Source organism: Opisthocomus hoazin, chromosome Z (assembly GCF_030867145.1).
Source record: "Opisthocomus hoazin isolate bOpiHoa1 chromosome Z, bOpiHoa1.hap1, whole genome shotgun sequence".
Taxonomy (NCBI): Eukaryota; Metazoa; Chordata; class Aves; order Opisthocomiformes; family Opisthocomidae; genus Opisthocomus; species Opisthocomus hoazin.
The window spans coordinates 3,629,559-3,656,680 of record NC_134454.1 but is presented as its reverse complement, the minus strand read 5'-3'; the positions used below and the strand labels follow the sequence as shown (position 1 = coordinate 3,656,680).

Sequence of the window (27,122 nt, the reverse complement as noted above, 5' to 3'; positions counted from 1 at the left end):
CTGAGCTGTTGACCACTACCTTTTGGCTGTGACCGTCCAACCAAATCCTTATCCACCGAACAGTCCACCCATCAAATCCATGGCTCTCCAATTTAGAGAGAAGGATGTTGTGGGGGACCGTGTCAAAGGCTTTACAAAAATCCAGATAGATGACCTCCACTGGTTTTCCCTTGTCCACCCTTGTTGTTACACCATCATAGAAAGCCACTAGGTTGGTGAGGCAGGACTTGCCCTTGGTGAAGCCATGCTGGCTGTCTCGAATCACCTCCCTGTCCTCCATGTGCCTTAGCAGAGCTTCTAGGAGGATCTGTTCCATGATCTTCCCAGGCACAGAGGTGAGGCTGACGGGTCGGTAGTTCCCAGGGTCTTCCTTTCTACCCTTTTTGAAAAGGGGCACAATGTTTCCCTTTTTCCAGTCACTGGAGACTTCCCCTGACTGCCATGACTTTTCAAATATCATGGAGAATGGCTTGGCAACTACGTCAGCCAGTTCCCTCAGGACTCTGGGATGCATCTCATCAGGTCCCATGGACTTCTGTATGTTTAGGTTTCTCAGGAGGTCCCAAACCTGATCTTCACTTACAGCTGGAGGGATTTTACCCTCCTGGTCTCCTTCATGCCATCCATGATGAAAAGAAGTTGTTGATTGGCTAATAATTTATCCCAGCTATTTCATTAATACCAATAGGAAAACACCAACTTATACTGATGGAAGGATGAGCAATATGATTGTCTCTTACTCTTCTGGTGTGGGGCACAGTTTTGCATTACAGCTAAGTGTGTGATGACTGCAAGTACTTCCAGCTAGCTGAATCTGTGTGTTAAATGAGTTAGTAGTATTTATAGTTTCCAGTGCATACATTTTAAAATCCAGCTGAGAAATAAGCCTCTGAGCTAAAGTAATACCAGACTCCGGGAAATGACTCTTTCAAGATTGTTTGAAACCTGTAGGACAAGTGGGGACGTTTACAATTCTACTTCTTTGCAGTGCCTGTTCTGTGAACAGTGGAACTTTAGTTTCTAAATCTGCCTGTCTTACATCTTCCACTTTTAAGGGGAAAAAAAAAAAAAGAGCTTTTCTTTAAATGATAGTCATTTATGCAACACTTAGCTTTTTAATACCCTGATGGCTTTCACAGGAAGGTACTTAGAGACTAAAAGTGTCATGAAAGTGATGCTCTTTCTTTGATGGGAGGGGTTCAGCTCTGTCACTTTTCAACTCCTTATTTTTAGATCCGCACAGTGTCTACTGTCTTCCTTACTGACTTCAGAGTTAATGGTTCGTATGTGGTTGATAAAAAGGGCTGAAATTTGAATTTTGGGGAAGGAAGTTTCAGAATGATGTTGTTGAATATTCCATCACTAGCCTCACAGCCTGAATGATTTCCATAGAGTGCAGCAAAACCTATTACATATGCTACTGGTCAGCAAAGCAAAAAGGTCTCCATTTTGCTTTTGTACATTTAATGGAAGTGTTTGGTCATGTGCTCTTATGTCATAATCCTGCTTCTTTTTATGATGGAAAGCTAAGGAAGGTTTTTGTCAGATTTAAACAGTCTGAAGAAGACAAAGGTTCCAGAAAGCCGAAGGAAAAATATACCCGATACTTGCTCCACTTTACTTGTGGAGAGAGCAACTCTGTGTACTATTGAATGGCGTACTTGACGTGTAAGTGCCTGAGAAGGAGAAGCTGCAGGTAGAGTTGTGATGAAAATAGGAGAAGAAGGATATTTGGACATGAGACAGGGGTATGAAGTTGTGGCGAAATATTTCCCTGGTGTCTAGTATGTCTAGTACCTAGACAGGTCTGGAAAAAATGTCTAATAAGCAGAAAAGCATAACTATTAGAGATATCAGAACTTAAATATTTTGTATAAAACGTCAAGAATTCAAATGTAAAGGTCTTGAAAAGGTGTGAACTAAGACAGCAGTTTTTTACTATTCAAGAGGAAACATTTTGCTGAGAAACCTTCCTTTCATCGTGCAGACATTTCAGCTTTCACAGGAGATACTCGTACATATCCCTGTTTTTAATGTTTCTCTGATTTACTGCAATTTTGTGGTGCTCTGAGGTCATAACTTGTGTTTTGTCTAATAAGCTGAAACATTACTGGTAAGATACCTGTTTTCCACGGTTTGCTTCCTATTGGTTGCCATTTTATTGTTATTTTGACTCAGTCCATGTCTTCATCTGTGGTTGGGTATGGTGGTAAACTTTTGCTATGACCAAGGTCAACTACAGAAAGTTACACTGAAATCTAAGAATAACACGTGGTTTTACTCTGATCAAGCATTCTGCTTCGTTCTACTGTTATAATCTCAGTGTACCCTGAATCTATGAGCTCTGGCTTGACTGCACTGTGCCTAGGAGTTAATGTATTTACCTTAAGTGTGAACATGGTTTTTTTCAGATTAACTTAGAATGTTTTTAATCTTGAAAATAAATGTTTCCTTTCCTTCCAGCCTCTAACCCATTTAGTACTCATTTTTCTTCATAAATGCAGATGGTTTTGAAGTAGGGAATTTGTAGCTACAGTCTGATCACCTAATTGACACTACAGATCAAGTATTAACTGCTAATATTTACACTTCTCTGTTAATCCATAGCAGCTGAGACGTAAATATTTCTTGGAAACCAGTTTGGCATTTGATATCTGCATGTAATTTCACTGTCATCACTTGAGTTTAGCTTTATCTAGCAGTAGATACCATTCAAGGGGAATGCATTTTGTAATGCTACAGTTGTTTTCCTTCAAAAATAATGTAGCCAAATATGAGAAGGAATTCTTAATAGCCCAGTTTTTAGATGTAGACTTCTTTTAAAATTTTCAGCAATTAAATGTGTCTTACTTGTAATGAAAAAGTATATTAAAATGTAATGATTTTATTTCTTTTACAGAGGGGCAGTTAAGACACATAAAGACTGGGGAGCCGTTTGTTTTTAATTATCGTGAAGATTTGCATAGATGGAACCAAAAGCGCTATGAAGCTCTGGGAGAGGTATATAAATTGTGTGTGTGTGTGTATATGTGTGTGTATGTGTGTGTATGTATCAGTGTGCTGTGGTTTGTGTTGTGTTTCTGTGTAGAAATGATATTTTTATACAAGTTGGTAAAGATTTAGTGAGGCTGCCGTCATTTAATGAAAGATATTTCAGAATTTGTTGTGTGTTAATGCTCCAATTCTAATTTCCATTATTTACTGTACAACTTAAGATGTGATTTAGACTACAGTTTGACTTTAGTAATGTTCAAAATAGAATATCATCCAGATTACGCAAATCAGAGAGTATTATTTTCTTTAACTTTCTTCTCAAGGTGAAGCACTGAGTACAAAACTGTATCATTTTACTTTCTAGCTGAAGATAAATGCATTGGCTGGCTTGCCCATGTTACCAGGAGATTTCAGGAGCCGCTAGATTGATGAAGTAGAGATTTGATGATCAATTGATTAAATATTTGTTAGTGTATTAGAAGTTTGGATGCTACTGGTACTTCCTAGGCTTTTTGTTGCGTATATAGTAGGTGTAAAAATGACTGACCATAGCTCCTTTTCTGTGTGAAAGTGACTTGAATTTCAGTGCCATGCTTTTTATAATGCTGTAGGAATCAGAATATTGACTTAGAATCATAGAACTGTACAATCGTTAAGGTTGGAAAAGACCTCTACGATCATCAAGTCCAACCCATCACAGAATCACAGAATGTTTGGGGTTGGAAGGGACCTCTGGGCATCACCCAGTCCAACCCCCCTGTCAAAGCAGGGTCACCCAGAGCAGGCTGCACAGCACCGTGTCCTGGCGGGTCTTGAATATCTCCAGAGAAGGAGACTCCACAACCTACCTGGGCAGCCTGTTCCATTGCTCCATCACCCTCAGAGGGAAGAAGTTCTTCCTCATGTTCAGCTGGAGCTTCCTCTGCTTCAGTTTGTGCCCGTTGCCCCTTGTCCTGTCGCTGGGCACCACTGGAAAGAGTCTGGCCCCGTCCTCCTGACACCCACCCTGCAGATATTTATAAGCATTTCTAAGGTCCCCTCTCAGCCTTCTCTTCTTCAGGCTGAACAAGCCCAGCTCCCTCAGCCTCTCCTCGTAGCAGAGATGCTCCAGTCCCCTCACCATCCTCGTAGCCCTCCGCTGGACTCTCTCCAGCAGCTCCTCATCTTTCTTGAACTGGGGAGCCCAGAACTGGACACAGTACTGCAGATGGGGCCTCACCAGGGCAGTGTAGAGGGGAAGGAGAACCTCCCTCGTCCTGCTGGCCACACTCCTCTTGATGCACCCTAGGATCCCATTGGCCTTCTTGGCAACAAGGCACGCTGCTGTCTCATGTTTAACCTGTCCTCTACCAGCACTCCCAGGTCCCTCTCTGCAGAGCTGCTCTCCAGCAGGTCCGCCTCAAGCCTGTACTGGTGCCTGGGGTTGTTCCTTCCCAGGTGCAGGATCATCACCGTGCCTGCTAAACCATGTCCCGAAGTGCCCCATCTACATGTTCTTTGAACCCTTCCAGGGATGGGGACTCCACCACTGCCCTGGGCAGCCTGGTGCAACGCCTGACCACTCTTCCAGTAAAAAAAATTTTCCTACTATCTGTTCTAAACTTCCCCTGCTGCAACTTGCGGCCATTTCTTCTCATTCTATTGCTAGTTACCTGGGAGAAGAGACCAACACCCACCCCGTTACAACTGTCTTTCAGGTGGTTGACTTGAGAAGAAGGGCAGCTGATCTCAGTGAATGCATAACGGTGTGTGCTGAGGTCTTCCTTGCACTGTCACAGCCTCCCTGGCCCGACTGGAAGAACAGCCTCAGCACGCTCACCTCTAGGCAGTCATGCTGCTCACATCAGAGTGCCTTTTGGAGGCCCAAGAAAGGGGATGCACAGTTCTGGACACAAAGTAGGGTCTTTTCCCTAGAGACTAATGTTGCCTGGCAGTTTCTGTTGGGATCATCATGGCATGTCATTCAAGACCTCAAGGCTTGTCTACTTTTGTTAGCATTATTGTTTTAGTAAGAGTTAAACACATTTATTCCCCACTTACTCTTTCTGTTACACTTATTTACACTACTGAGGGATGTGCTTGATTGTGCAAGTTTACACATTTTGTGTTTTAAACTTTCTAGTTGTCATGGTCTAACCCCAGTGGGCAGTTCAGCCCCTCACAGCTGCCCATTGACTCCCGTCCATGGGATGGGGGAGAGAATCAGAAGAGTAAAAGTAAGAAAATTTGTGGGCTGAGATGCAGTTTAAGAGGTGAAGCAAGAGCTGTGCGCTTTAGTGAGGAACTAATTTGCTGCTTTTCATCAGTGGGCAGATGTTTAGCCATCTCCAGGAAGGCAGGACTTCTTCATGCTTAGTGATGACTTGGGAAGACGAACACCTTACTGCAAGATAACTCCGAATGTCTCCCCTTCCTCCTCCTTTCCCCCAGCTTTTATCGCTGAGCATGGCACCATATGGCGTGGAATATTCCTTTGGTCAGTTGGGGTCAGCTGTCTGGTCTGTGTCCCCTCACAACTTCTCACACATCCCCAACCGGTAGGCTTGTGTACTAAAAAGAAAACTAAAATGTCACAAATGACAGCCAGTCCTGCACTGTTGCAAAGTAAATAGTGTAAAACGTCTTCATTGAGTTTCTTGAATGGATAAATAAGTATATACTTAATTGTAACCAAATGGTTTCATATAGTTTCTGATGCTGCCAAGAGTACATTTGTTAGATCTGAAGAAATACCTAATTACATCGGCTTTTCTAGGTGTACCAGGGTGAGCTCTGGGAACTTCTGTAGGCACTGAGTGTGCAGGCTCGAGAAAGGAGCGCACAGCAGAAGGCTCTGCCCGCCCTCAGCAGGAATGGCATGCCATCTGTGCTTCTTAGGATCGAAGAACCTTGTTTTTTACCTCCTCCTCCTCGTTCCTGCAAGAACTGCGGCAGGGAGAGACAATGGGGCTGCTGCAGCTGCTTGTCACATCCCTTCATGTCAACTTTATGTTCTTCCAAAACAGGGAATGTGCCGTGGCCCAGTCTGTTGCATTGTCTTAAGTTACTCGGCGTACGTTTCTTCCAGCGGGAAACGGATTGGCTGCTATTCCATGGTCTGTGTGTGCAGACTTTATGCGTGTCCATATTGTTCAAATACCCCCATTTTCCAAGTAAATGAGTTCAACAAGACACAACTGTAAAGACTGGTGTGTCTCCATGTGGGCTCCTGTGCCACCATGCCTGCTTGCACGTGTTTGGCAACATCATCAGATTCCTCGTTCTGTGCTCCGGGATAGAGAGTGCCGCAGCTTCAACCCGTAGTGGTGTGAACGACTGCTTGTGGTTTTTGGTTAACCAGGAGGTGGGATGTATTCGTGGAGTGGGTACCTTACCTCTGCCATCTGTCCTGTGCGTTTTGCCTGAGTTACAGTCAGTGTTCAGGTTTGAGTGATCTTTGAAAACGCAGTCTGTTTGTGTTGGTAGGTAAAAGGCAAGGAAGGTTTGAGGTCGGGAATCTGACAGGGTGAGTTGTTCCAAGTTGTTTATTTGTTCTGTGTTTTAGAGAAAAAAGAAACTCATCTGTGTTTCAGGCTGTTGTCTACTAGACAGCTCTTCCAACAAGACCCAAGTTTATAAATGCTCTGTTGTTTAGTTTTGGCACAATGAGTGTCTATGCAGTTACCTGGGAATGCAAGGGGACGCTGACCAGCAAGATCCTCGGTATTTGTTCCTGTGATAAAACCTCCCCTTGTGCCATAGATTGGTGGGTCACTGATGCAGATGTTGAATAGTACAGAAGCAGCGTGTTACCCTCTGATCGGCCGTTTTGTAGCCCAGGGGAAGACGTTGTCGTGGTTTAAACCAGAAGCCGGCAACTGGGACGACGCGGCCGCTCTCTCGCTCCTTCCTCTTGCCCAGCGGGATGGGGAGGAGAATGGACAAAACTTTAAAACTCATGGGTTGAGATAAAGACAGTTTAATAAGACAACAAAAGAAGGAGTAATTAATCATAATGATGAATATTCAAAACAGGCGATACAGAATGCAGTTTTTCTCAACGCCCGATGACTGGTTGCACAGCCAGTCCCCAGGCAGCCGTCTCGGAACCTGCCGATTTCCTGGAGCTTGCAGATGATGTGGATTTCGCCAAACTCATGGAAAAAAGGGTCAAACTCATAGAAAAGGGTTCCTGCTCCCCAGCCAGCACACGTGTACACACGGAGCACACCATCCATGGTATGGAATATTTCCACTGCCCAGCTTGGCTGGCTGCTTGGCTGTGCTCCCTCCCAGCTCCAGCTCATCAGCTGAATGTGAGAAACTGGAAAAAGTCCTTGATTTCGTAGCAACGACTGAAAACATCACTGTTACCAGCATTCTTCTTGTACTAAATCCAAAGCAGCTACTGGGAGGAAAATGAACTCCATCGCAGCCGAAACCAGGACAGATGTGTTCAGCAAACTGTGCTAGCTTAGGAAGCAGCAGCTCATATAATCCATAAGGTGATGTGGTTAAACCTGGCCTTAGGCCTTTGCTTTGAGCCATCATCCTTTGGCTTTAGTAGTTCACTGATGTGTATTTGTGGCTGAACATTATGTAGCTGGACATACAGTGAGATCATAAAGTAGCTAGACTTGTGTCATCAGACAAAAGTGGTGTATGTATTCAGTGTTACCATTGTTAGCTGCATTGTAGGCTGGTTTTCTCATTTTTAAAGGATTTACCCATCTTGCCCAAGGGAACTTTTTTTTTTTACTGTACATATATATTGTCGGCTGTGTTTATTGCATTTTACTAATTTTGAGAAGTGTGTGTACTTCCTGGCCTTACGTTACAGCATCATTCTCTCTTTCTTGGAGCATTAATAAATTTCCATTTGGTAATCCATGATTTTGTTGCTGTTAAAAGTCATGAATACACTGTCTGTGATGTTCTGCCATTACTCTGGCTGTATGGAAATTGATTCTTCACAAATTACAATGGTTCGTCAACGTCTCCACTTCTTACATCTCTTTATTCTTCGTTCATTGATCTGTTATTTCAGGCACACAATTTGTTCTGCAGCCTCTTGATATGTGCTCCTAATAGACAATTTAGTGAACTGTTCATAATTTTGTGATTCTGGTTCAGTCATTGCTATTGCGGCATTGAATTTTGTGAAGAGCCTCTCCATTTTCTTTTTAAAAATTAAAATTGCAACAGAAGTGCACAGAACATGGTGTTGCAGCTGCTTCTAACTGCCGATTAATCCATGTGGCAAGTTTGAAGTACGATTGAGAACAATTTTCTGACAGCAGTTCAGTTGTTGCAGACGTACCATTGCAGTTCAAGGTTGAGTTTTTTTCTCCCCCCCCCGACCGGGAGTGGTGGAGATTTGGATTCTAGCTTAAACTCTGAGATTAGAGTCCCATGATGTATGTCTCCTTGCATTTTAAGTTGATGTCTGTGTTTGTTTTTTGTACTGCACTTTGAATTGATATTACAGCTACCGAAATTGCCAACAGTCAGCCTCAGCCCCTGCTTGTTCATGACATTGAAATTAGCTGGAATTATAAACAAAATACTGCTAAAAATCTGTTGCTGGGGTTTACCTTGCATTTTGCCAGTCATTACAGGTTGTGTTGATAATGAGATTTCTTATGAGAAAGATTATGCCAATGTTCTCCTCCCGTGATCTTACAGTAGCCACAGTATCCCTAGCATCAGTAGGCAGTTATCATCTGTGCCTCTGTGTCTCTTACAGCTCTAGCACTGGGTAATTATAATTTGGTGATTGCTTGGAGGCCATTTAATATTTGCAGATGTTTTTGTGAGTGCCATCACTAATGAAGAGACTTTTACCTGTGCTAACTGTTTGCTTGGCTACCCATGTCTTTAAAGAAGTCAAATAGGATTTGTAAATATGTAGATTATAATGTGGACCAAGATGTAAATGCCTCTGCTGTGGTCCTACTCAAGGACTAGTGTATGCCATCTCTTGTAGTTAATTGCAGCCTGTCTGACCTGCAGAATCATATAAGCAGGCAGCAGAAGAATTGTGGTTATTTTTTAGAATTGTCACACCATCACACAAGAAAATACCTTGTATTTATGTAGGACAGATACAGAAAGCAAAGAAATAGAACACCGAAGTCTGAAATTCCTTGCATGTTTCATGTATGATAAGATGCAGTTAATTTTACATCATGAGAGAAGTCTTGTCCCACTAAATAAACTGCTTTAAGGTATGTGCACAATGTTACATGCAGCTCATCATAAAGTAGATTAACCATCAAGGTTAATATTTGGGGGGGGAGAAGTATGTAGAATTATGACAACGACAACCCATAATTAAGATCGCTAGAGTAGTAAAATTGGATTTTTTTTTTTTTCTCCCCCCAGACCTCCTTTAAGTTAAAGAACAGCTTGGTCTCAACATAATTTAAAAAATAAGCGTTCACCTGCTACTAATTTCCTCCTTGGTTGCAAAGAGCATTATTTGTTTGGATGACTGAGAGAAAGAAGCTATTTACATAGCACAAATGAAAGCATAGAGCAGCAGAAGAGGACATGTAAGTTAATGAAGAAGGAAGCATTAAGTAGTCTGCATTTGAAAGGGTAGCTTCTTGCATGAATAACCCAAAATCTGATGATAGGCTGCACGTGCACCTGATAGTACTTAAGGTCCAATCTTGCAGCCGAAGCTCATGTGAATAAACTCAATAGGTCTGATCTTGTGAATAAGGGCTGCAGGATCAAGTTCCAAATAAAATTTGCAGATGATTTGTAGAAATCCTTACACTCTAGTTTCAGTTTCTTTGCACAGACAGTTTCTCATTAAACATTCCAGATTTTCTCTGGCTAGCAAGACTTTACTGTAATAAATCATGTGCTGCACACCATGGATTAGGCGGAAGTGTATTGGCGTACCTTGACTTGCTGTTACATATTTGCTGTTTAGTTGTTTAGTGGTTGGAAAAAAATTGTCTTACGGAGAGGACAAAATAAATTTGTAGTGATGTGATGTACAGGCAGGTTCACGGATGTTTGCTTTCATGGGATGCTTGCTTGTCTAGGGCTGCTAAAGAGGTTCTGTTCGAAGAGATCAGATGCCAAATACTTAACAGGTGTCTGTTGAGCATATGTGAACTGAGTTTTTTTCGGTGTCTTATATTAAGAATCAAATAAGAGTAAACTTTCATGGGGATAGTAGAAATCCTCACTGAGAACCTAACAAAGTCTCCCTAACTTTATGTCCTGTTTCAAAGGTAGGGCAAAAGCCTCTAACTGAAAGATTTCCCCCATCCTGATCTTTGGAAGTGGTTAAATCCCGTTTTGGGTGGTCTCCTTTGGGACCAGTTTGATAGTGCTAGTTCTGTGCGTGTCGTGCCCTAATGAATGTTGCGGAAGGTTTTTTCTGCAGCGAAATTTTACGGTGGAGTAAATGTCACAAAAATAGTTGAAGTTGTACTATTTGGAGAAAAGTAGACAGCTGAGCAGAAGAGAGATGTTGGCCAAGTTCTTTAAAGTAATTTGAAATGTGATCTCGTTTCTTATTAGACAGAGAAGAATCCACGTGGAACAGAGACTTTTTGAGTGTATCAGTTGAAGGAAGAGCTTAAATGACGAAGAATCCACGTGGAATAGAGACTTTTTGAGTGTATCAGTTGAAGGAAGAGCTTAAATGACGAAGAATCCACGTGGAATAGAGACTTTTTGAGTGTATCAGTTGAAGGAAGAGCTTAAATGACATCTATTGCTTTCGGCACACCAAGGTCAATTATAAATACAATTCTTTAGGAATCCATGCCTTGTTGGTTACAGGGCTTTTTTCATACTTATTACTTTCAGTTTGTGATAGATAAATGTGAAACAGAAACATCACATGGAAGACTTCAGGCAAACTAGATAAAGCACCTAAAAATGGCGCAGGATATTGAGCTTCTCAAATAGTGGTTCCTAAGCCGTAAGTCATACATTTCCATAAGGTCCCAGTCCTCTTACTTCACTCATTTTTGAGCTAATGCCTGTGATAACAGAAAGAAAGTGCTAGTAGGGGCAGCTCAAAGAAATCTAGATCATATATGTGTATCGTCTTTAGAATGTTAGAAAGATTTCATCTTTTAACAATCGGTTTATCTTCAGCATTGCTTTTTGGTGGGCGCAGTAGATGGACGGACAGCTTAGCAAGGATTGAAGACTACTTAATAGTACCTAAGGAAATTTGAATCTAAATATGAATCTTTGTTGCATGCAGTATATTCATTTGCATATGCTCAATCCGCTTTCAAAATCTGCTGTTTCTGAAGACTTTTTACTGGAATGATTATGTCAGATGTGCTTCAGTGAACTCTTCTCGTCTGTAGGCAGCAATTGGCAGTAGGTTGGTTCATCACAGTAACATGACAGTACTCGAAAGGTTCAGAGATAGTTTCATAATTATTGTTAGCATGATTCTTGAAAGAAATGATGAGCATCTCATAAACCCAGATGGGAATTTGTTACATTGTTGATAAATGTGTTGATAAATGTGTTTTACATTTTTAAATTGATAAACAGTGAAAAGCAGAGAAGATACAATGAGGCAGATGGTTGTTTATAAAGCACTTGCAAGTTGCTGCAATTCAAAGAATGGTACTAATTGTTAAAAAGAAGACAAAAATTGGAGTAGGGGGAGTGTTTCAATGAGTTAATCATGAGCTTTTAAAAAATAAAACCTTCAGCAGCTTTAGTTCAATTAGAACCATTCTTGCCATCCGGGGTTTATATGCAAAAGTTTAGGCTCTCAGTTCTTAATAAAGTTTTGTACCAGCCATTTTCATGTAGCTGAAATGAAAAATACAACTAATCCACCTTTTATCTAAATGTATGCATTCCCATCCTTTTTCTTATTAGAAAAAAACCCAAGATTTATTGCACAGCAGGACAAAATTGAATTATCATTGGTCTTATTCCCTGTTAAAAGCGATGAATAGAACGGTGAACTGCAAAACCAACAGAGAGTTCCCAGCAAGGAAGTAAGATGGGATATGGGTAGCTTATTTTTTGTTAAAGGAGTTGTGAAAAAAAGTGGTTTTCTGCCAGCTAGAAGGTGCCTAGAAAAAATTGTGTTTAAGTAGTGCTTAAGCGGAATATGAATCAGCATGCAACCAGTTGGTTCACCTTTGTCTTGTGAGTGTTCAGTTCTTGTTTCCGTCAGTGATATTAAAAGTTTCTATGAAAGGCAAAGTATTTTCCTACTGTTTCAGCAGACGTTTTTTGAAAACCCGAGATATGTAGATTACTGCCTTCATCAAGCAGCTCTTTTAAAATATGTTTATTTTACCTCATTTGCAGAACTCTGGAAGAGTTAGTTCTTTTTCCCTGGATTTTAGGCTCCTCCAAGATAAAAGAATTTAACACTTTCTGGACCTTCAACAAGAGACCTGTGTGTTTCAGGTTTGGGGGAATATTTTTGTTAAGATTCAGCAGAATACTGATATTTTTTAATAAAGCTGTATCAGCTGTGTCAGTCCTTAATAGGAATAATTTGAAAGGGAAAAAATTCAATTATAAATCAATAGAGCGTTGTATTTCTGTATGTGCAAACAACCTAAAATTACTTTGAGATGCTCCAGCTGCTCAATTCATTAACTGAGTCACAACTGAATTTTGGTATCTGTTATCTTCTGCTTATTGCTGCAGCGGAAATACCCAGTTACTGTTCCTGGAGCAGTTAGAAGCAGTTACGAGTATTAAGGAAGATCAGTCCGATAGGTTGGTGACTTAGGATTTTGAGAGGCTTAATATGTAAGTATTTATCTTAACTCATGTGCTGTCCTGTCTGTAACAATTCAAGAAAGGCTTAGGGCTACGAGGATGGTGAGAGGACTGGAGCATCTCTCCTACGAGGAGAGGTTGAAGGAACTGGGCTTGTTCAGCCTGGAGAAGAGAAGGCTCCGAGGGGACCTAATATATACTTGCAAATATCTGCAGGGTGGGTGTCAGGAGGATGGGGCCAAGCTCTTTTCAGTGGTGCCCAGCGACAGGACAAGGGGCAATGGGCACAAACTGAAGCAGAGGAAGTTCTGTCTGAACATGAGGAAGAACTTCTTCCCTCTGAGGGTGACGGAGCCCTGGCCCAGGCTGCCCAGGGAGGCTGTGGAGTCTCCTTCTCTGGAGATATTCCAGCCCCGCCAGGACGCGGTGCTGTGCCCCCTGCTCTGGGTGACCCTGCTTGGGCAGGGGGTTGGGCTGGGTGACCCACAGAGGGCCCTGCCAAACCCTACCATTCTGTGATTCTGTGAAAGCATCATGCTCCTCCACAAGTAGCATCAATTCCTTCTCACGTTCGAGGTTTCTGGGTTTGCCTCCTGTGCTTTTTGGGTAGTTGCACCTCTTAACTCTTCACGGTATGTCTGCCAAATCTTTGATTTCCACTCTTGAGCAATACTCTCAGTACGTTGTCGGTAATAAGATATGAAAGTCCTTTGAGGAGAAGAAATAAAGAATTTTTGTCTTTTCACTGAATGGACTGGGGGTGGGGTGTGTGTAGTTTTCCCTGCTTTACAGCAGTGTATAGTATATAGAAGTTATGGTAAGTTTCTCTCATTTCACTGTAGTTCTGACACCCCATAACAGGATGGAAAAAGTATGTAAAAAATATGTAAGCCTAATGAAAAGAGTAGCAGTTTAAAACTCAGGGTGGTTAAAATTCTGAAATTACTTTTTTTACAAATTGTTTTTAATTTCCTGATTCAGGAATTCAGCTCTGTCCTCAATTCCAGTATATATAGCTCTATTCTAAGTGGTTTTTTTAAAGGTGAAGTCTGACATATATCCATTCCAGTCATAATGCATATAAAAGTACGAATATAAGTATAGAATTTGTTTGAAAGTGTTTTTTTGAAGTTCTGTAACCTGAACTTGTTTTTGGACGTGATTAGTTTTCATGCATTAGACATGTACCTTTGTCACATGCTGGTAAGAATTTTGGTGCACCAGATCTTAGAGCTGATGTTGAAGCAAGAGGGAAAAATACTAAATGTAAGAAAATAGGGGGTTTGTCCACTGTGAGCTGCAGTTCTGGGTGAATATTTTTCAATATTAGATGTACTTTTGATTCCCTGAAGTTGGTTAGAAAAATGCGAAAAATATAATCTTAAATGAAAAATGGAGGCAAAGTACTTTATTTTCATACACCATTGGTACAGCAGGCACAAAGGGAGCGTTACTGTAGTTGATTGCTCCATCTGAAGGTAATGGTGTAAGTGAGAGAAGATTACTCAAAGTCTATGAAGATTGTTGGAAGGCAGAAGGTTCAAGCAAAGGAAAAAAACTTTAGGACAGGTAACCAGAAGAAATTGTTAAATGAAAGTACTTGCAAAGAGCTAAGCATCCTTACTGCCTGGTCACCTGGGGTTTGATACTCTTTCGTCTGAAGTTCCTCAGCCGTTAAATGTGTCAAGATTGATTGTTACGCTTGATCCCAGCTTTTAAAGAAAGTCACTTGGTTTTTATATCATTTTTGTTGAAACAACTTTTTAATCTTGCTATACTTGATACTGTGGAAATGCACATCAGATTTTTGAAGTGAGTATTCCTGTTACTGCTGACTTAGGGGAGGCCTTTAACTTCTAAGTGCTAAAACTGATGTTGTTCGTTGTACTAGTTAAAAACCTGTATGAAACTGCAGGTAGCAGTGGAGGTGAGGAATAATGCTAAAATAGCTGTCAGCAAAATAGAAACGATGAAACTCTAGGATAGGAATAGCTTTTGTTGAGGCAGAATGAAGTGTCAAAGATGTCAGGACACAATGCTGATAGTTGCACAAGTCTTTTGTGGTTTTTCTTCAGCTTAAAACTTCATAGATCTTTCATGGAGGGAGGGATTTGGCATTTTTTTGCAGAAAGGGTATGCTTTTCGCTTACTATTCACTGGGAAATAGTGTACCCAGCACAGTCGACGCTCAAGGGACACTAACTGAGCTCCTTCAGTGCGAGTACATCCTTATATGTACGTGTACAAATATTGCTATTTCTGTGAAAGCAACTGCCCTCAAAATCAACACGTGTAAAAGATATGAATGGCCAGAATGGAATACTTTTCCAGTATTTCAGTGGTTTGTCGTTGCATTTGATGGTACGTTGAGGATTACAGCAGTCAGCGTGGTGAATCTGCCGTTTGGGCTTTTCTGCCAGCTGAATGACTGATAACTATCTCATGCATTGCTGAAAAATAAATGCAGTAACTATCACATGTGCTGTCTACCTGAGTCAAGTGCAGAAGGACAGAAGCAAGTCCCTCTGTCATATGTATAACATGGACAGGCGAGATTGGTCATTGTGATCCATACGTGCTTGTGCTTGTGAAGCTCCTGCTGGCATGTGCTGTTATAGTAATGGCTGAGGACCATGTTCTTCTGTTCTAGATATCCGTGTGGGTGTAACTCTTTCTGTCTCAGCAGGGGTCTACAAAAATGTACCTTGTGGCTAAACCCATGAATGTGAAAAGGGGTGATGCCTTTTTTTCCGTTGATGTCTTGATGTGTCTTACAAGAGAGGCCTTTGTGAGGGATGAAGAAACCTACTTGGTTCATCTATAGAGCAGAGGCACACTGTCCTCAAGCAGTCAAAAATAATGCATTCTAGAGTTGAGGATAATTAGATTGAAGACTTTTATGCCTTCACACCTGCAGGCAGGTATTTAGCCATCTCCAGGAAAGAAGGGCTCCATCACACAGAATGGTGGCTTGGTAAGACAAAGACCTTGTGAGAAGATAACCTTGAACATCCCCCCTTCCTCCTTCTTCCCCCAGTTTTACTGAGCATGATGCCATGTGGCATGGGATATCCCTTCAGTCAGCTGGGGTCAGCTGTCCCAGCTGCATCCCCTCCCAGCCCCTCAGCCACCCCAGCCGGCTCTCTGGTGGGACAGGGTGAGAAGCAGAAGAGGCCTTGATGCTGTTTGAGCACTGCTCGGGAAGAACTAAAACAGCCCTGTGTTATCAACAGTTTTCGGCACAAATCCAAAACATTGCCCCATACAAGCTGCTATGAAGACATTTCGTAGAATCACAGAACGCTTTGGGTTGGAAGGGGCCTTCAGAGGCCATCTAGCCCAACCTCCTGCAGTGAGCAGGGACATCTGCAGCTGGGTCAGGGTGCTCAGAGCCCCATCCAACCTGGCCTGGAATGGTTCCAGGGATGGGGCATCTCCCACCTCTCTGGGCAACCAGTGCCAGGGTTTCACCACCCTCACTGTAAAAAATTTATTCCTTGTATCCAGTCTAAATTTAACTCTATCCCAGGCAAAACCAGGTGGTATTGGTCTCGTGAGTGTGTTTGCAGCTGGTAGTGGTTGTAATCTTAGAATCACAGAATAATTTTGGCTGCAATTCTGGGGATTCTGCAATCAACTCTCCTGCTCAAAGCATGGGCAGCCTCAAAGTTACGTCAGGCTGATTAATTAAAGAATTGCAGACTGCCTTTCAGCAGGGACACCCTAACCATCAGCGGTTGCTACCTGCCTGCGTACTTTAGCGGTGGAGCTTCCTGGCAGAAAGGAGACCCTGGATGAAACTTGCTCCTGTGAGGTGTGAGAGAAATGACCATGGTGGATGGGGCTACACTCACACGCCTGTGAAGCTGGCTGCTAAGGGAGAAAATGTGCAGGTTTCTGAGTTCTGCGAGGTGGTCAGATGTAACGATACACTGAACTTGTGTGAAGTGCGATATGAGGACTTCAGAAGGAGCACCACGAGTCAGCTGTTAACCAGTTGTTTGGGCAGGGTACTGAGTGTCAGGCTGCTGCAGTCAGAATGTGACACAGAGAAGAAAGAACAGTCGCTTGCTGTATCAGAGCTGCAGTTCTGTCGCGTGCTGCTGTTAGTATGGATCTGCCACCTGCTCCCAGATTCCTCTGCTATTCGAGGTTTCAGTTTCAGAGTGCATATTGCCTTCCACCAAGCGATTTCTCAAGACACGTGTCATGACGCACTTGAAAAAAGTATTTGCTGATCGCATATGTACCCTTGCTCAACTCCACTGTGACAAAAGTGCACTTAAAGAGAGCGTGTGCCTTGAGATCAATTTATAATGGAAGAGGAAACAGTGTGATAACATGAGCTTGTACTCACAGCAGTCGTCCAGGAATAGAGCTCTCGTTTGATCTGCTGTTCAGTTTACAGTGTCACACCTCACTTACGTATTTTAGGAATGTCAGAGAGCGCTGGGGTCCGCTTTGCAAGAAATCACATAAGGGTTAATCATGAAGTGAGAGGTCTGATCAGGTCTTGCAGATGTCAACATAATTCAGTGCTCTTGGTCACCGTGATGTCTAGTATGAAAAAATATTTCCAGATGTGTATGGTTGTAGGTAGATGAAATTCAAATAATGTTGACAGCGGATACATTGAAGTCAACTTGTGGGAATGATCACAGTGCATATTGAGTTGCAACTGTATGGCTTCGGTTTTGATCAGTTCTACATCAGTAAGCTAAAACTGCAAAGTAATAAAATGTATCATTAATATTCCCTTCTCGAGCAAATTTTTCTTTATACAGATACAGTATGACTGGATAATTCCAAAGTAAATCTGTAGGATGGTGTTTGTTGATCTTTTTGTAAGACAAATTCTGTTCACAGTCTTCCTAACAATTCAAAAATACCTTTTCTTCCACTGTCTTCTAGTAAGTTAGAATCTTTGGTGAAATGCTCACTATATTCTTGTGTTTGTAAGTTTCTTGGGTTTACCTTTCTACCTTCGCAGGAAACCAGTTGAGGATATTGTCAGATACATTAGAAAGCAGAATTCATTTGGCTGCAGTGTTAAATTATCTCCTAATAATTTTTGACGTAAAAATAGCCTGTAACCCTGGAGATTATATGGGTACAGTGAACAGAAATTATGTAAATCATAAGGTGAATACAAGTGGGAAGTGAAGGCTGGTGCACGTTTTTAGTACCGTTTCATAAAGAGTTTTTTGGACAGGCTGCATTCAGTAACAGAGAGGGTCCTGACTTAGATTTTCGGCCGATCTCCAGTATTCAGGAATGCATATGTTCTCGATCCTTCATTACAACTCGTATTTTTAGGAATATTGTATTGGGAAAAAAAAGGCACATTAGCCAGCAGCGCAAATAGCAGGAGAAGCCACAATATTCACTTCCCCTCAACCCAGCCAAAAACAGATTATTTGGCTGACTATCAAAAGGAGCAGCAGTAATTGTTTCCAGTATCGGTGGAGGCATTTTGCTGTTTAAAAAACCCCAGAGCTTTCATTTCATTAACTCAAGGAAAGGCTTGGTCTCTGCCCTCAATTAGGGGACAAAAACATGATTCTCATGGCAGGCTGTAGGTTGCTGTCTGCCTGTGTCTCGTGAGTTGCTGTGGGTCCTGCCGGCAGCTCCCAGTGCTGTTGCATCGGCTGCTTGGCCTCTGTGGGCTCCACATCTCCTGGGTGCAGGAGCAGCTTCCCAAGCCCAGGTCACCAACGCAGCAGGACCTGCTGCGGTGGGTGGGGAGGTGCCCAGGAGCTGAACCAGATCAGGGCCAGCTTGTGAACACCGGCCAAAAGGTAGTCCCAGGTCTGCAGCTTAGTCTCGAGTCTGTAGAAGAGAAAAATGGAGAAGGAGAAGCACGGAGAACAAGATTGTAGGCCAACAGTAGATGGTAACATGATGACTTGTCACTTGTCAGCCTGCTTGTTGCCGAGCTCTGTTTCTCCTCCTGGTCTCCTCCTGCCTCTTCCGTCTGGATTGAGCCTTGAGCAGAGCAAAGGGAGCACCCGTCGGCCTCTGTGCCCATTGCTCCCATCATCGACTGACGATAGCAGCGGCGATGGAGACCACAGTCAGCATGTGATCACAGCACCACGTGTTGTGTAAAGCAATAAATACAGGTTTGTATTTGATGAAGGGCAGGTCGTCCTCGACGCAGATTCTCTGCTCCATTCTCATGACACAGAGACAATTGTACCTAATTCTCTTGTCTGTCTGATTCCTAATCTCACCTTTTCATTTTATTCTCTTGACTGTTATTTGTGTTCACTTTATTGTGTCTTATACATGATGAATTTAAAATGTCTTTCATGTTTCTTTCCGTTTTATAATACCCTTTCACCGAACACAGAGCTCTGCGCAGAACTCTGCAGGCTGGTGGCTGTGATATAATTATGAATTGTACACAAGCATGCTGCTCACTGTTGTTGATGTCCATTTTCTTAATCTGTACCTAGGTGGTAAAATTGCCTACTTAATATTTCTGTGAAATACTAAAAAAATTACAGAAACTCATTGCGAGGAAGAAGTTGGCTATTCAGACAGTATTTTGCTGTCTTTGTTCAGAAGGAATTGTCATTACTTCTTACTTGACATATTTATTACTGATAACTGTTGTATTGAATGTTGGGTGGTAGGAACCACCTGTCTGATGAAGTGTGGCTAGTCTTCCAGACGCACCTCCTCTGCAAAAGTGCAAAGGACCCCATCGTGCAAACTTCTGTTGGGAAACCTGAGAAACACCAACATGAACATGAACCGATCCTGGTCACATGGTGTGTAAATGGACAGCAGAACAGGCTTTCACACAGTATTTTCTGGCTCAGGCTGGTTCATCGCTCAGCAGACTTTTTAGAAATAACTGCTTAATTGCTTGGACATTCAAAGTATTATACTGATTTAATGCAAAATTTCAATTAGAGCTTGCAAAAGACCCCATTTGACCAGAAAAAAAAAAAAAAGTCTTCTCACAATGTTTGTATTCCATAGAAGGTCAAAGAGACAAGCTTTTATTTGAAGTTTGCATAAAATCATGAACTGTGGTCATCTTTCTCAATCTCGGTCACGTTAAGCAATGTTATGTGTAATTGGACTGTATCTTGGTGGTTGGACTGAGAAAGGCCTTATTCCTTGCCAAACAAAGTATAGAGATAAAATTAATGAGAACACTGCTTGCAGCGTACAGAGCTTTGCTGTTAGCTGTTTTTCCTCTTGTCCCAATACTTGTGCCCACATAGCTTCATCAGAAGTGCTACGCTGATGTGCCGTCTTTGGACACGTGTGTGCTCCAGTCATGGCTGCATCAGTTTTCCAGTCGTAATTTCATGGGAAGGAACTATCTCTGATGGTTTTTGGACACTATCAACATAAATATTTACGAGCAACTAACAAGATCATTACGTACTGCCCTCTTATTGTAAGTGGTGTGGGCTATGAAGTTTATTTTGTAAATGTCAGCAAGAATATTTCTTCCTCGTAGGATATAAAAATAAAGTAGAAAAAACACGTGCATTAACCTTTCTAAATTTGATTTAATGAAGACATTTAAAATAATAATTTATTTCATAGTTAAATTAAATGGTTTCCTGTATTTTGTACGAGAGTGGAAGTGTCAGGATTTTACTTGTCACAGACAAAGCAATCTTCCTTACCTCTTGTTCAAAATTTCTCCTGGTGCTTGCTGTACCTGCAGTTTTTTGTAGTTTTCTCCCTCTTTGAGTTTGCCTGCCAGCAGAACACAGGGCTAGGTTGGACAGGCTCAGTCGTGTGGAATAGAAAAATGAAATCTTTTCTTGAGAAACAGTGAGGAAAAAGAATAGAAAGAGGTTCATGAATGTCCAAGGTGTTTTCTTAATCTTCAGCTTGATAGCCCCAGAAGAGACAGTGCCTTCAGGGCAGGTTTTTCTCTCCTTAAGGGGAAGTTTATTTCAGACTACTAGGTATCATAATGACTAGAAAAGCAGAAAGCAAGCTAGCCTTTTCTCTTGGAAGCTGACTGCTGGCTTTGTCAGTTAGTTAAAGCCAGAAGGGTCTCAAGTTTGCCACTGAAGTATGCGATGAGCTCATGAGCCCGGTGCGATCTATTTGGTTTACTCGACTAGTAAAAAGGGTGCAGGTATTATTTAATAGTGAAATTATAAACATTTCTGAGCTTTGTGTTCCTGAGGGTATCAACTGCTATTTGTGCCAAGAAAAGAAAAAGAAAATGCTGCTAACAGTCAGCGCCATGGCCCTTTTCAGCTAAATTTATGTAAATCCAATTTATTTTGACCCACTACTGTTCTGGAGCATGGTGGCAAAATGGTTAAGACATCTTGCTATGGAAAGAAGGTGTTAATTTGAGTTCTGCTCTGGATTTACATAAAATTAAGCCTTCGGTCCATCTGTGAATATTTATCTGGTCATTTCTGCTCAGGAATCAAAGGTAGCAAAATGAGATGCTTGACACATCACTGACTTTTTTGTCTGTGACTACAAAAGCTGGTATGCTTTAACTATGTTAATCTGATATGTCAGTTGGGTTTGGCATGGATTTTTAACCTTTCAAAACTGCATAGCACCACCTCTCCACCTAAACTGCAGGTTTTTTCATAAATTGTTGGAGTAATCAGGACTGCCACTGTTCTTTCTTCCAGATCTCTTGTCATAACTGATCTTTAATGTGAAATTTAGAGATAATAATCCTAAATTTTAGTTCTTGAATTGGAATGTTATAACTTGTTTATAAGCCTCACTTATATTTGTTCCTCTGTCATTCTTTTGGTCTTTTTTTAGTTTCATTCTTTGGTTCGCAACCTTTTCATCCTTTTGTTTCTTATCTCAGCTTGGGGATAGAGGTCATGCTTTCTGCTGATGTTTGACTGCTTCTAGCAGAAGGTGCTTCATTGACGCCTCTGCTTATTACTAGCACATATACATGTATATGTATGCACATTTAAAAAGGATGGAGAATTTTCGTAAGGTGGCCTATGTAATTAAGCTGTTTCTGAAGCCAAATAATTGTCAAGCAATTTCTAAAATTAGAAATTAGAGATGCTTTTCTTTAAAAGGAAAAAGAAAAAAGAAAAACAGAAGATAAACCAACAGGTGTCAGCAAAGACCATGTAACAAAACATTGGGTCAAATCACATCAGCGGTGTGTGCTGCACTCGTGACAAATCGCTGTTGTTTTTCATTTAATTCTCTCAAAAGATCTGGAGATCCTATTTGTGATCAGTCAACTCAGAATCCAGAATATCACACCCGTGTGTTAAGATTGAATTGAATTGCTTTCAGTAGAAAATGCAAGAAATCCCTTAGAGGTAATGTCAATTCTTTCTTAATGAATTGTTCTCCCACACTATAATCCAAGTGAGGTCTTTTGTGGATTTTTAAAATGCCATTGATTTTTTTCTCTTTTTTTCTTTTTTTTTTTTTTTCCTTTTTTATTTTTTTAGCTTGCAGTGAACAGAGCCTTTAGAAAGTCCATTCAGCTTTTAGGATTTTTTGTTCTGGCATGGTGATGGTGGGGTTTTTTTGTTTGTCCCAGTTCTTAGGTAAGTCTGTGTCTAAGAGCAGTATGTCAAAAAGTTCCTTTGCATCTCTCATTGTTACTTATTGGCAGGTTTGTCACTTGAGGGTCAAAATAAAGCTCATTCAACCAAGGCTACGGCAGCCACAGTAGCAAGCCTCGGGTCAGTCCCACCACTTGAGATTTGCCGCAGGGCAGTCAGTTGGAATTCATTTTGCATTTGTTTCGCTGAACGTTATTGCTTTTAACACTGCAAAGAGGAAAGAGAGTTGTGGGTAGACTAGTATATGTTACAAGGATTGTTTCCTTCTTGTGCTCATTTGCTCTTTTTGCATTAACGAGCTTATGACCATTGAGGAGACCAGTCTTATGAAACAAGAAAATCCATTACTTGTGATGGCATTGCTTCTAGTGGTTTATACTTGTTAATTTTTAAGATTAGGGATAAAACCTCCAACCTGTGTACACAGCCTTGGAGTTCTTAGAACATGCTAGTAGTGCAGAGGGGCCTAATCTCTTAGGCTGAATTTAAATTATTTGAAAATGGTGTCCTTTCTATGCCTGTGGAAGATCTATTTTTTGAGAAAGTCACATTCAAGAGGTTGTCACTTGTATGTCAGGTCTGAATTGATAGTTGAAAGCATTTTAGAGGTCTGGGGAGCTGGCGGTGAATCTCTTGCTGTACTGCGCAAAGTCAAGTCAAACGTACTACTTTAGGGAAAAAAAACCAACACAAAGGCAAATGAGGTTGATTCTGCTCTGTATGTGGATTTGTCACGCAAACTGGTAATGTTCAACAGTTAAAACATTTGAAGTGCAGTTCTGTCACAGGGTGGGAACTGACAAGTGAACCTAAGGTTGAATTGTTTCTGCGTTCTCTAAAGAAAAATAAAAAGCCTGCATTTTTCTTTACTTCAACTGAAAGCATAGCAAATTATATCTGAGCGAGTTATTGCAGAAGGTAGAGGTGGTCAGACTTCACTGGTTTCTGAGCAAATAATTTTCACTTATATTTTTAATTGTAATTTTTCCCTGCTTTTTTCCATCTTTTTTTCTGTAGAATATGTTTATGTAGGAGATTAAACTGACGTGAAAGTATAGTTAATTCATAAGGTTAATAGAGGAATAATAAGCTACTAATGACACTAATAATGTACTAACCCTTTTTATGATACGACTTATGAAAATCCAGGAAGTCAAGCAAGAAGGCAAGTGCCATTGCACCTGTGTTTCATTAGCTACAGTCTGTAATATCTAGAATATCCTAAAAAATCTGACCAGTAGTAAAAACCTACAAGCAAAATTATTGCTGTTAGATTCTCTTACTGTCTGCACTTTCACGTGCTTTGAGAACTGTCTTTAAAAATTAATGAAAGCAAGTGATCTGATAAGGTGTTTAAGGAGTGTTGTTTCACAGGGTGGCATCTTTGGAGGCAGAAGCCTCCTGTCCACTGAACGGGTGCATCATTGCCATCGCGTCCCACTCTCGATGGGGAGGAGCCGCCGTTAGCTTTGAGAGAGTAGTTCTGTTTCCATTTGCACTCAGTCCCTGAGCAGTGAAAAGTGGTAACGAGCAGTAGTGGTGATGGATTTGTGTTCTGAATAGCTGTGAATGAGGAACATGACGTGGGAAATTCCAGATACATCCAACAGGATCTGGTCCACCAGAAGAACGTATTTAACTGGTAATTTGCTCTGTTTCCTTTTTTCCCCGGAATTTGCTGGAAGTGTGTAGGAGCAGGCAACGGTGCGGACAACTTGGGTTAACAGCTTGCCCTCCCTTATTCTTTCTGCAAGGTCTTGTAATCCATCCTCTGCCATGTGCGTGGTTGCAATGTCAACTGCTCGCACGTTCTTTATCCTTTGTCGTGTCACATGTGCTTTATTCTTTGTCGTGTGTTAACCATACACCGGCCATTTGACAGGGTTGTTGGCATTTTGGTCATGAGGGATGCACATATGGGAGAAGAGAGGGACATGTGGCGTTTGATTGTCTTCAAAGAGACTTTGTGGTTTGCGCTAACCGAAGAGTTCCTCACATCTGTTGTGAGTCCATGAACGTTGGTTGTGTGGTAATGATTTCCAGTGACTACTGATAGGTGCCGGTTTAGTAGTGAGAGGCCACAAATCACACGGGCCTGTGCCATTTCTTCAATATGTTTTTAGCAGAGAATTCGCTCATCAGAAAACATTTTGCAAGTTTGGATAGCTTGCTTTGTCGTCTTCTTTTTTTTCCCTCTGCGGCAGGTTTGCTCTGTTCGTGTGCATAGCCTGGTGGTGGATAGTTACCCGTGGCTGGTTTTGAAAGTGGGAGCACACTCGAGGGAAAAAAGAGAATTCGGAGGACTTGGATTGTAAAGCACAGCAGGGGGGGAGGCTTGATGAGCAAGGCTCAGTGCACTTCACTGCGTCGCAGCGTGGTGTTTGATGTGGTATGTACTGAAGCAGCTCCTCTGGATTAGGATGTAGGTGTTATGAAACAAGTTGTTGAGTTGTAATCTGTTGTCTGTATACCTGGCTATCTCTGTTATGAAAAAGTTCAGCAGTGGGTCAGCTGCAGTTCTGCTCTTACTCACACGTGCCAGGCTCGTTCTTGACGTTTTTGATACGTGTTATAAGGCTTCTTTCAAGTTTCTTACAGACTTAAAGCAGGGGGTATATTTATTTTAAACTGAATTATTCTGGAATTGCCTCCTCGCTTTGTGGGCATGCTTTTGGCTGTCCTCTTTTCCAGACTTTTGCTGTATAAAGACCTCCGATGCTTGATGCACTGAGGAGTCCCTTTTTGGTACTTGTCTCCACTTAGAGTCATGTTAGGCTTCAGGACCTTCGCGATCCTTGTAACTTTAAATGTGTTGGTCTCAGTGACTCTTAGTCTTTAATTTCTCTTTCCACATAGTTGTGTGCAGGTATTGATCGTTTGATCGCGTAGCTTCAGGATGGTGTGTTGCGAAGATTTTGCAAATTAGGCTGCTAACAGAGTGATTCAATGCATTCTGGTAATTGGAAACAGTCCAGAAAAAAGCCCTCTGTGTGAACAATATAACCTTAAAAGAGCAGAAGTCGTGTGAAGCCAGGACCTTACCAATGAACATGTGCTGGAGTTCTGCGTACCAGAACTGTGTTTCCACCTGGAGTTTCAGTTTTGCTCTGCAGACTGCATGCAGCATTATAGTCTTGGCCACCGTTGTGCAGAATATTTAGCAGTGCAAGGATAAAATCTCAGCTTTGTGAGAAGATAAAGCGTTTTTCTTTTCTTTCAGTGGTCTTCTCTGCCTCTATCCTTTTTGCTGCCCATCCAAGTCAACAAATTTAATTGCTCTGTAATTAAAATAGGTTGTGTTCTGGATCCATATGAAGGATCACTGTTCATGACACGTGTCTATCCCCCAATGTACCGTTAAGACTAGTGAGCTCTCAGATGTCATATGTGGGGCCACTGGCACTTTGGAAAGGTACTTCTGGAGGTATTCACACTGTTATATCCAATGTGAGTCAGAAGACTGACTGTTTTAAGCTCTTCAGAAGGGCAGTTGTGAGCAATAAAATTTGGTTCCTGTCTTGAACATGTGTATTACTGCTCTCAAGCTTGTCCACAGTACATGAAGGAAAACCATAGCAAGGAAATGGTGGCAGAGGTTAGGTGCTTGCATTTTTAATATGCCTAGGATAATCCACTGTTTTTATGATACAGGACATGTTCCACTCAGCTGTGGTCGCTGCTCGCATCAGCCTGCCTTCATTCTGGAAATCTTTCTAGTCCACAGAAGTAGGAAAAGCTGTGACTTCATTTAGGGCAGAAGATCCTCAGGCTTATGGAAAGCAGGACGCGGGCTCCTCGGCTCACTTGGAGTAAATTGAAGTTCCATTCCATTTAGTTCCATTCCAAAAAGGACCATTTTGTGCTGGGAAGGTTTGTCCTGTCCCGCAGTTTGGGTACAAACCCTTTTGGGTGTAGAAGTGTTAAGCTAAGCACCTTTTTGTTGTTGGAAGGGATTTCTCCCTTGCTGTTGGAATAGGTGATGAGAGGGATAGAACGTTTTTGGTTTTGTGTTTGGGTTTTTTACCCCGGTTCTCAGAGCAGGCAGTAAGAACACCTTGGTAGTGCTTAGTATAGAGACTTAGCCTGTTTGGGATGTGTTTTCCTGGTAGACTGCACTTGGAAGTGAATGCAGAGCAGACACACTGTATAAAATGGGGTTGAAGTTTCTGGTGTCTCATACAAGGTGTACAGAACTACCATTTTTCCCCCCAGTCATCAGCCAATTAATTTCACACGCTTTGGGCAAGCCGTGCTATTAGTTCTTTTTCCTTTCCCATCTCAGACGTGGTGCTGCTTGCTCACCAGCAACCTTAATATGTTGAATTACAATGCAGCATACTGCTTACGAGTTGCAAGAGCCTTAGAAAAAATGTAAATATCCCAGGTTAGGACAAATAACACAAGTAGGGCTTTCTAGCAAATGTTGCTGTTTACCTTGAGAATGTGTTATGATGGACAATTTCTTGCTTGATGGTTCCAGATGAGTTATTAAGACTTGACTGGGTTGAGCAGCCTCAGTCACTAAATACTTGCGGTCGTGGGCAACCATGTGATCGGTGATTAGTCCAGGAGGGTTCACAGAGTGCAACCATACTCACCTTCTCATGCAAGAGGTCACAAGATACTTTTCAACATCCTGCAACAGTTTTCAGATCTCATACCAGCATAGACAAGCTGATACTACTGCTTAAAGAAGTCGTGGCTATTTGAATTGTATAGTTTTGTAATAGTAAGTGTAACTAGTCCTGTACAAAGCACAGTTCCCTTCTCTTTTTTATGCCTATAGAAAACATATTTTAAAAGTTGGTGGGTTTTTTTAAAATGCAGTTCAGCCATAAAATCGTAAGAAGTAAT

At 41.6% G+C, this 27,122-nt stretch overlaps 1 protein-coding gene across 9 annotated transcripts in view; it reads left to right on the top strand.

Moving 5' to 3' along the window:
• Nucleotides 1-27,122, top strand: part of ARB2A (ARB2 cotranscriptional regulator A) — a 284,994-nt gene that overhangs the window by 31,156 nt on the left and 226,716 nt on the right. For all 9 annotated transcript variants that reach the window (XR_012761961.1, XM_075411658.1, XM_075411656.1 and 6 more), the window contains one exon: nucleotides 2,900-3,000. Coding sequence is in view for 8 of the 9 variants with exons in the window: in XM_075411658.1 (XP_075267773.1) it covers nucleotides 2,900-3,000 (101 nt within the window). In the remaining variant the exon portion in view is untranslated. The remainder of the gene's footprint in view (nucleotides 1-2,899; nucleotides 3,001-27,122) is intronic.